General features: G+C 44.9%; 1 protein-coding gene and 1 long non-coding RNA gene across 2 annotated transcripts; one reads left to right on the top strand and one right to left on the bottom strand.

The window, feature by feature from the left end:
* The first annotated feature begins 4,329 nt into the window (after positions 1 to 4,329).
* LOC149397570 (uncharacterized) lies at positions 4,330 to 5,821 on the top strand. The gene is made up of 2 exons (XR_016297247.1): positions 4,330 to 4,722; positions 5,503 to 5,821. It is a non-coding gene; the product is annotated as an uncharacterized LOC149397570 (long non-coding RNA).
* A 1,591-nt stretch (positions 5,822 to 7,412) lies between these two features.
* Positions 7,413 to 9,600, bottom strand: LOC149397569 (uncharacterized). The gene is made up of 8 exons (XM_089614265.1): positions 9,065 to 9,600; positions 8,926 to 8,964; positions 8,677 to 8,822; positions 8,514 to 8,575; positions 8,237 to 8,408; positions 7,963 to 8,153; positions 7,538 to 7,901; positions 7,413 to 7,420 (listed from the first exon to the last, which is right to left on the bottom strand). Exons 1-8 carry the CDS (start codon positions 9,598 to 9,600, stop codon positions 7,413 to 7,415), a joined length of 1,518 nt encoding a protein of 505 aa, XP_089470391.1.
* Positions 9,601 to 10,195: the final 595 nt, after the last annotated feature.

The following is a 10,195-nucleotide window of genomic DNA, read 5'->3' as shown; positions in this document are numbered from 1 at the left end:
TAAGGCTGGTCTCTTGTCGTTCTGAAGGTTATAGCGGGGGATGTGTGTAACCTTAAAGACGACAAGTACTAGTTAGAGTGTGTACACACGATTCATGCTCTAGAACTTGTTAGATTTGCATCCTTGCATTCTTATGTGCTTGTTTGCACGTCACATGATATCACATGGCATTTAGTCGCTTTATTTTCTAAGTTAGACTCCCACTTGCTGAGTCAATCGACTCATAGTTTATGACCCTTGGTAATGTAGAGAAGGGCAAGACGGCGATGTGAGCAAGGAAATGAAGACGAAGACCGAACGTGTATCTCTTGACCTTTGGGCTAGTGGAGACTCACTCGGGATCAACCTCTTCTATAGTTATAACTATATTTTGTTGAACCCCTTCCGTAAACTACGCTCCTAAAACTATTTCCTGTAATTATACGTAAACCCAAGAGCGGTTATGTAAATATTTAGAGTCGTAGTGAGACTCAAAGTTTGAATTGAGAAAAACGAAAAATTTACCCAGGTTTTATATAACGACTTATAATACTTATATGTTATCGTATTATGTTTAATATAAGTATTGCGTTGATTATGGTTATATAATGTTATTCCTCTGGATATGAGATATATTATTATAGTGACGTTGTGACTTGTGACGTAACCCACCGTCGCGGCTCGTGAACCGGCGATGAGAGGTCGCGGGTCGTGACAGGTTTTGTGGTATCAGAGCCAGGTTTAACCTTTCATGTAGACTTGAGATACACGTTTTCGGTACGGATTGCGGGATCATGCTGAGCTTATCGTTGCCTTCTTTGTTGATAGAACGCGGATAGTTGTAAGTAGCGACATGATTTTCCTTTTTGGAACCCTTTTGACTAAGCCTGGGGAAATGCTAGTCTCTTTTTGGGAGTCTATAGATTTGTGTAGATAGCGTTAGTTGCCATGTGACATGTAAATAGTAGATGCACGAATGCAGGTTGCATATCTCTTTTGACTTGATGAAGATATGAGAAATGTGTATGAGATCTCGTTTTGAGATATGATCGTGTGTTGATATGTTTTCTTTTCTCGCATTCTCGATGTTGTGACTTGGATTTTAGCCATGCCCTCTTCCATGTGTAGAATTGAGCAGGCATGGGGCCTAGACGAGAGCCGTCTAATGCCGAGAATGTTACAGCGGCGGATCCCACAGAGATGAGACGTGCGCTGGAGAGACAAGCTGCTGACGCGACCCATAGACATGAGATGAATCGGAGGTTCGCGCAGCACCTAGACGAGCAGAACCACACGATCGCAGAACTCTTAACGAGGCTGGACGCGCCGCCTCAACAGCACCCAGCGCCTCCAGTTCCAGGAGAACGACTAGAGAATCCACCGCCAGTGCTTGTGGATCCTCCTGAGGAGCTAAACTTCCAGATTCGTGACGTCGTTCCTCCTGTGAGCGAGCCGGTATATGAGAGGTTTCGAAAGAAGAAGCCTCCGACGTTTGACGGTCTTGGGGATCCAGCTGCAGCTGAGAATTGGGTTAAGAAGATGCAGCAGATCTTCAACTACATGCAGCTGTCCGATACCGAGAGAGTGGCTTGCGCTGTGAATCAACTGGAGGATAAGGCTAGGGGCTGGTGGGAAGTGATGGCGTCGTCGGAGGATGTCCACTCAATGACGTGGGTCCATTTCCTCAATCTGTTTCACGGGAAGTATCTGAGTGAAGCTAACCTGTCGAACAAGGTACGCAAGTTCATGAGCCTACGACAAGGTTCAATGTCGGTATCAGGATATACGACAAAGTTCGACACGTTAGCCAGGTTCGCTCCTTCCCTAGTCCCTACTGATCAGGCTAGGAAGATGAAATACATGCACGGGCTCAATGTTGACATCGTGAGCCAAGTGGATAACGGAGATGTTGGACCTCGCTCATATGCCAACGCTGTGCAAACAGCTTTACGGATTGCTAGTTGGCGTGAGGGTGATCGAACTCCTGCACCGAAACCAACTACCGCAACACCTTCTGAAGCTGCTGGCCCAAAGCAGAGCGAATCAAGGAGAAGATTCAGATCCCAATCAGGATGGGATAATCAGCCACAACGAGAAGATGGAATGAGGTCCCAACAAGGCTTGAGTTATCGACCTCAAGGAAGTTCTGGAAATCAATCACAGTCGATGAACCAGAACAGAGGGCGTGAAGATAGCGGACGTTCAGGGCCGCCTAGTAAGAAGCCTAGGACCTCTGGAAGCAATCAGATGACTGTGTGCCGAAGGTGTGGCAGATCGCACGAGGGAGAGTGTTATGCTCGTGCGCTGGTGTGTTTCAGATGCGGGAAAGAGGGACATCTGTCCCGAGTATGTGAGAATCCAGAAGTGAAGACCCCTGCACCCAAAGAGCAACCGAAAGCCAATGCCAGAGTCTTCTCCATCCGTGAAGATGAAGTGCGAGCAGGATCGTCCACCGCTATCACAGGTCAGATTTTCGTGCATTCCTTCTCTGCATATGCATTATAGATTCAGAAACCATGCATTCATTCATCGCATCTAGGAAGTCTGATCAGTTAGGTGAGCATCAGAAGGAATTCTCGTACCCGTTCGTTACGGCTACGCCTTCTGGAGAAAAGTACCAGTCATTATGCTGGTATAAAGATGTGCCCATCTGAGTTCATGACCGGATGATGAAAGCAGACTTGATAGAATTGGAAATGGTAGATTATGACGTAATCCTTGGAATGGATTGGTTAAGTACCCACCATGCAATCATAGATTGCCGAAAGAAGTCGGTTCTATTCCAGAACCCAGGACTTGGACCGCTGTAGTTCCAAGGTTCCTCTCGGAAATCGAGTTTTTCGATCGTATCGGCGCTAAAGGCTGTGAAGATGATGCATCAGGGATACGCTGGTTACCTTGCAAGCGTGGTAGACGTCACGAAGACAGTCAAGCCACAGCCGCATAAGACTCCAGTTGCTAGAGATTTCCTTGATATTTTTTTTCCCTGAAGATCTTCCAGGTCTACCTCCTGATCGAGAAGTTGAGCTCAACATAGAGCTCATTCCAAGAACAACTCCGATATCGAAAGCTCCATATCGTATGGCTCCAGCGGAATTGAAAGAACTCAAAACGCAGCTACAAGAGTTGCTTGACAAAGGGTTCATACGACCAAGCCATTCGCCTTGGGGAGCGCCAGTCTTGTTCGTTAAGAAGGCAGATGGTTCCCTATGGCTCTGTATTGATTACCGTGGGTTGAACCAGGTGACGATCAAGAATAAGTATCTGTTGCCACAGATTGACGATCTTTTTGATCAACTGTCAGGAGCGACAGTGTTCTCAAAGATTGACTTGCGTTCGGGATACCATCAACTGAAGGTTCGAGATGAAGACATCTCAAGGTCGTCAGAAAAACTATGCTGGCAGGCATAGAAGACCTCTAGAGTTTGGAGCCGGAGAGAAAGTTTTTATGTAGATGTCACCCATGCGAGGAGTTATGAGGTTTGGAAAGAAAGAGAAGCTCAGTCCAAGGTATGTTGGACCTTTTGAGATCCTTGAGCGTGTAGGCAAGACCTCGTATCGCTTGGCGTTGCCGCCATCCATGTCCAACCTCCATGATGTGTTCCACGTGTCTACAGAAGTACGTGTCTGACCTTTCGCATGTTCTACATGAGCAAGAGGTTGAGATCTCTCGTGAGGTCAGATATGAAGAGTCAGCTGTAGCGATTCTCGATCGCAAAGATAAAGTTTTAAGAAACAAGACCATTCCTTTGGTCAAGGTTTTGTGGAAGAGACATGCTGTAGAGGAAGCTACATGGGAGCTTGAGAGTGAGATGCAAAAGAAGTACTCTGCTCTGTTTTAAGTTTCGAGGACGAAACTCTTTTAAGGGGGTAAGGATTGTAAGGGACAAACTTTTGAATCTCGCCGTTTGTAGTTTACGGTTAATAAATGAGCTTTCGTGTGTTACAAGTAAGTTCTTGAATAAATTATGGACGTTGAAGTTTAGCGAGTTAATTTAAATTATTTTAAGGTAATGAAAAATCTCGGAATAAATAAAGGATTTATCGAGTTCGTCTCGAATAATAAATTATTTTCCGAAGAAATATGCCGGAATTTAATTTAAGAAATAAATTCTCAAGGACGAGAATTATTTCCGAGAAACCTTAAATATATTTAAATTAATCAAGAACGAACGAGAAAATTCTCGGTTCGAATCATATAATTATAATCCGTTCGGATATGGATTTAATTAAATAGTTATATGAAAAGACGTGGTTGTGACAATTTTTAGAGAATGGACCCACTTGAAAGGAAATAAGGAAAAGAAGGTTAAATGAGAATTTTGGAAACTTAGTTCTTATCCTTGCCAACTCAACACTTATCTTGGTCAATTACTTTGTCATTAAGTCTTCATGGCCGAGTAAAATTAAACCCACCAGCCCAAGACAAAGAAAGGACACGGGAAAAAAAGAAAGAAGGGAAAGGAAAGAGAAGAAGAGAAGGAAAGAAGAAGAGAAGAGAAAGAGTGAGCGGCCGAGAGAGAGAGAAAGAGAGATCGAGCGAGAGAGCGAGAGAACGAGACTGAGAAAGAGGAGAGCGACCGAGGGAGAGAACGCTCGGCACCAGCACCAGCCCGAGACCCCAGCCCCGTGCGCGCGCCATCCAGCCGACCACCGTGCCCCGCCGTGCGCGCGACCGTTGTGAAGGTTGAGCCGCCGCGAGTTAGAGAGGACGCCGGAGGGTTCAATTCTTTCAGAAACAAGGTAAATCTCCTTGACCCGAATTGGAAACTAGGGTTTTGAGAAATTGGATTGGGGGTTTCGTGTTCTCTGTTGATTTATGAGGAATTAATGATGTTTAACTACACATTGAACTCGGTTAGGGATGGTTATGAGATGAAATTGTTGATTGAACGTAGATTTCTTTGGTTTTGAATGATTTTGGCCGAAAATGGGTTAAGGGTTGAGTTTGATTTGAGGTTTCTTGAGTCTGAACGTGGTTGACGCTTTGTGATGTGATTTGTGCTCGGTTTAGTGTTGTTTTTGTACTGGGTTTCTGTTTTGATTGTGTTTTGGCCGGGTTTCATGTGTTGAACGTGCTTTGGCCATGTGGTCAATTAAGTGAGTTCCTCTGTTTGAATTTTGGAATCTGTTTTGGAATTGTGTTGTACCTGGTGAGCAGATTTTGAGGCCGTGATGAATTTGAAATTTGTGAGGTTTGGTTTGGATATGGTGAATTTGAGGATTTGGGAATTTTAGTGTGAAATCGTTAATTTGACTTGAGAAATTGAAAGTCGGATTTGGTCGATTTATTTTGTGAAATTGAGTTTGGAATTGGTGAGAAATGATTTGAGATTTGTGATATTTGGGCTCGGTTTTTGGGTTAGGTTGATTTTAAAGTTGAAATGTGAATTTTATGATAAGGTTATGGATTTTATGACAAGTTGGAAATGTTGTGACGTTGAGGTTGGAGTTAGATGTTCGTTTCGAGTCGGGAACTTGATTTTGGGAATTGATCGCGATGTTCGTTTCTGAATTTCACAGCTCAGTCACAGATCAGGTCGAGACGAGCGAGAGCCGGCGGAACTAAACGCGTGGAAGCTGGAAAGTTAGAGAATTCAGAACAGATTTTTAAAGCTCGATCTCACTCGTGAGTCGTTTATCGCTTTGTAGCGTTAGACTCGAGTCTTGATTTTTGGATTTGAGATTTGTATTCAAGGATTATCAATTATTTAATTAAGAGATGTTCGAGAATTTAATTTTGGTTAATTCATTTAGAATTCTCGGTTTGTACTATTTTCGGATTATTTCTTTAATTTATTTAAGACTCGTTAAAATAAGGATTTGGATTTTATTTCGTACTCATTCTCTGGTACGAATTCGTACGAGTCTTGAATAAGTTTAAATTCCGAAAAGCCGGGAAATAAGTGAATTAAATTCTCGAACCCTTGAACCGACTCGCAATGAATCCCGATAACGAACCTTAAGCTTGTCATCACCTTCCGGATCATTGACTAATGAGTTTTCAACTTCGGGTTTTAGTTTCTCGACGCTTCAGAACGTGATAACGCTCCAGGACGTGTAGAGTCTCGGGAAGCGTGAAAAGCAAGGAAACTCCGGAAGTCAACAAATTTTCAGACGATCTTTTCCGGGTAAGTGTGGAGACTTAAGTCAACTACATACCAAGGGAATAACCCTGTTTACGTGCATTATTGTTTGTTAGTAAACAAGAATAGAAAAAGCTTTAAAATCGAATAATCTCAAAGATTAAGGCTTCGGCCGCTTTTCCTGAAAACTTAGCGTGAGTTCGCTCAATAAGTTCAAACATGAGTTTTGTGAAACCCAGCCTCTGATATGTGAAATAGTTATTCCTTAGGCTGTGATTGACCCGTTAGAACGGGGGAGACAGGAGAGCCGTGTTTAACTCTCGAATTCAAATCGAGGGTAGAAGTACCGGGAGTCACATCCCGAGTCTTCAACCTAAAACACTAACGAGCATAAAAGGGAAATGAAATATCTTTCAGGATTTATCCTGAGTCGCTCTCCTGTAAGTAGCATAGGTGTGTACTCTGAGTGCAGCAGAGTACCCGAACCTTAAAGAATTGTTGCGTCGATGGTACCAAAACGAAATGGACCCTGACGGGCTATGAGGGCCTGGGGGATGGCGCTGAGTACTCATTTATCGGGAAGTCGACCAAGAGTCGCACCCGATCTTAATGCCAGGTTATGAGGACCTGAAGGACGCACCTTGACGGGCTATGAGGGCCTGGGGGTTGCGCCGACGCCGAATGAAATTGGTACCATTAGTGGATCCCAGACAGACGTTAAAACTCTTAGGCCGCCGGACGACTGCTGCTCGAAGTCTAAGGCTGGTCTCTTGTCGTTTTGAAGGTTATAGCGGGGGATGTGTGTAACCTTAAAGACGACAAGTACTAGTTAGAGTGTGTACACACGATTCATGCTCTAGAACTTGTTAGATTTGCATCCTTGCATTCTTATGTGCTTGTTTGCACGTCACATGATATCACATGGCATTTAGTCGCTTTATTTTCTATGTTAGACTCCCACTTGCTGAGTCAATCGACTCATAGTTTATGACCTTTGGTAATGTAGAGAAGGGCAAGACGGCGATGTGAGCAAGGAAATGAAGACGAAGACCGAACGTGTATCTCTTGACCTTTGGGCTAGTGGAGACTCACTCGGGATCAACCTCTTCTATAGTTATAACTATATTTTGTTGAACCCCTTCCGTAAACTACGCTCCTAAAACTATTTCCTGTAATTATACGTAAACCCAAGAGCGGTTATGTAAATATTTAGAGTCGTAGTGAGACTCAAAGTTTGAATTGAGAAAAACGAAAAATTTACCCAGGTTTTATATAACGACTTATAATACTTATATGTTATCGTATTATGTTTAATATAAGTATTGCGTTGATTATGGTTATATAATGTTATTCCTCTGGATATGAGATATATTATTATAGTGACGTTGTGACTTATGACGTAACCCACCGTCGCGGCTCGTGAACCGGCGATGAGAGGTCGCGGGTCGTGACAAAGGACGCTACAGACTTACGACTAAGAACATCTGCTACTTTACTGGCCTTACCAGGGTGATAGTGCAGATCGAAGTCGTAGTCGTTCAGGAGTTCCATCCAACGTCCTTGGTGCATGTTCAACTCCTTCTGAGTGAAGAGATACTTTAACGTCTTATGGTCTGTATAGATGTCGCAATGGACTCCGTACAGATAATGTCGCCATATCTTGAGCGCAAACACTATTGCAGCAAGCTCTAGATCATGGGTAGGATACCAGGTCTCGTAATCCTTCAGCTGTTGGTATCCACAACGCAAGTTAATCTTTGAGAACACCGTCGCTCCTGACAGTTGATCAAAAAGATCGTCAATCTGTGGCAACAGATACTTATTCTTGATCGTCACCTGGTTCAACCCACGGTAATCAATACAGAGCCATAGAGAACCATCTACCTTCTTAACGAACAAGACTGGCGCTCCCCAAGGCGAATGGCTTGGTCATATGAACCCCTTTGTCAAGCAACTCTTGTAACAGCGTTTTGAGTTCTTTCAATTCCGCTGGAGCCATACGATATGGAGCTTTCAATATCGGAGCTGTTCTTGGAATGAGCTCTATGTTGAACTCAACTTTTCGATCAGGAGGTAGACCTGGAAGATCTTCAGGGAAAAAAAATATCAAGGAAATCTCTAGCAACTGGAGTCTCATGCGGCTGTGGCTTGACTGTCTTCGTGACGTCTACCACGCTTGCAAGGTAACCAGCGTATCCCTGATGCATCATCTTCACAGCCTTTAGCGCCGATACGATCGGAAAACTCGATTTCCGAGAGGAACCTTGGAACTACAGCGGTCCAAGTCCTGGATTCTGGAATAGAACCGACTTCTTTCGGCAATCTATGATTGCATGGTGGGTACTTAACCAATCCATTCCAAGGATTACGTCATATTCCACCATTTCCAATTCTATCGAGTCTGCTTTCATTATCCGATCATGAACTCAGATGGGCACATCTTTATACCAGCATAATGACTGGTACTTTTCTCCAGAAGGCGTAGCCGTAACGAACGGGTACGAGAATTCCTTCAGATGTTCACCTAACTGATCAGACTTCCTAGATGCGATGAATGAAAGTGTGGCTCCTGAATCTATCAATGCAGATAAGGAATCCACGAAAATCTAACCTGTGACAGCAGTGGGCGACCCTGCTCGTACTTCATCTTCACGGATGGAGAAGACTCTGGCATTAGCTTTCGGCTGCTCTTTGGGTGCAGGGGTCTTTACTTCTGGATTCTCACATACCCGAGACAGATGACCCTCTTTCCCGCATCTGAAACACACTAGCGCACGAGCATAACACTCTCCCTCGTGCGATCTGCCACACCTTCGGCACACGAGCGACTGATTGCTTCCAGAGGTCCTAGGCTTCTTACAGGCGGCCCTTAACTTCCGCTATCTTCACGTCCTCTGCTCTGGTTCAGCGATTGTGATCGGTTTCCAGAACTTCCCTGAGGTCGATAACTCAAGCATTGCTGGGACCTCATTCTGTCTCCTCACTGCGGCCAACTCTACCGTCTTGATGGGGATCTGAATCTTTTTCTTGATTCGCTCTGCTTTAGGCCCGCAGCTTCAGAAGGTGTCGCAACAATTGGTTTCGGTGCAGGACTCCGATCACCCTCACGCCAACCGGAAATCCGCAAAGCTCTCTGCACAGCGTTAGCGTAAAAGCGAGGTCCATCATCGCCACTATCCACTTGGCTCACGATATCCACATTGAGCCCGTGCATGTATTTCATCTTTCTAGCCTGATCAGTAGGGACTAGGGAAGGAGCGAACCTGGCTAACGTGTCGAACTTTGTCGTATATACTGATACCGACATTGAACCTTGTCGTAGGCTCATGAACTCGCGTACCTTGTTCGACAGGTTAGCTTCACTCAGATACTTCCCGTGAAACAGATTGAGGAAATGGACCCACGTCATTGAGTGGACATCCTCCGACGACGCCATCACTTCCCACCAGCCCCTAGCCTCATCCTCCAGTTGATTCACAGCGCAAGCCACTCTCTCGGTATCAGACAGCTGCATGTAGTTGAAGATCTGCTGCATTTTCTTCACCCAATTCTCCACTGCAGCTGGATCCCCATGACCGTCAAACGTCGGAGGCTTCTGCTTTCGAAACCTCCCGGCTCGCTCACAGGAGGAACGACGTCAGGAATCTGGAAGTTTAGCTCCTCAGGAGGATCCACAAGCACTGGCGGTGGATTCTCTAGTCGTTCTCCTAGAACTGGAGGCGCTGGGTGCTGTTGAGGCGGCGCGTCCAGCCTCGTTAAGAGTTCTGCGATTGTGCGGTTCTGCTCATCTAGGTGCTGCGCGAACCTCCGATTCATCTCATGTCTATGGGTCGCGTCAGCAGCTTGTCTCTCCAGCGCACGTCTCATCTCTGTGAGATCCGCCGCAGTAACATTCTCGGCATTAGACGGCTCTCGTCTAGGCCCCATGCCTGCTCAATTCTACACATGGAAGAGGGCATGGCTAAAATCCAAGTCACTACATCGAGAATGCGAGAAAAGAAAACATATAAACACACGATCCTAACTCAAAACGAGATCTCATAAACATTTCTCATATCTACATCAAGTCAAAAAGATATATACAACCTGCATTCATGCCTTTACTATTTACACGTCACATGGCAACTATC

The sequence above is a fragment of the Urtica dioica genome, chromosome 5, assembly GCF_054948205.1.
Source record: "Urtica dioica subsp. dioica isolate 48M chromosome 5, U.dioica_male_clone48M_v1_H2, whole genome shotgun sequence".
Lineage (NCBI taxonomy): Eukaryota > Viridiplantae > Streptophyta > Magnoliopsida > Rosales > Urticaceae > Urtica > Urtica dioica.
The sequence above is the reverse complement of the archived record's forward strand: the minus strand, read 5'-3'. Positions and strand labels throughout refer to the sequence as shown.

Excerpts from the sequence above, each read along its gene's own strand:
- LOC149397569 (XM_089614265.1), bottom strand. The coding sequence starts at position 9,600 with ATGCAGCAGATCTTCAACTACATGCAGCTGTCTGATACCGAGAGAGTG. Across the intron at positions 8,823-8,925 it reads GCGGAAGTTAAGGGCCGCCT|ATGCGGGAAAGAGGGTCATC; the intron begins GTAAGAAGCCTA and ends AGTGTGTTTCAG. Across the intron at positions 8,409-8,513 it reads AAGTACCAGTCATTATGCTG|TACCCACCATGCAATCATAG; the intron begins GTATAAAGATGT and ends GGATTGGTTAAG.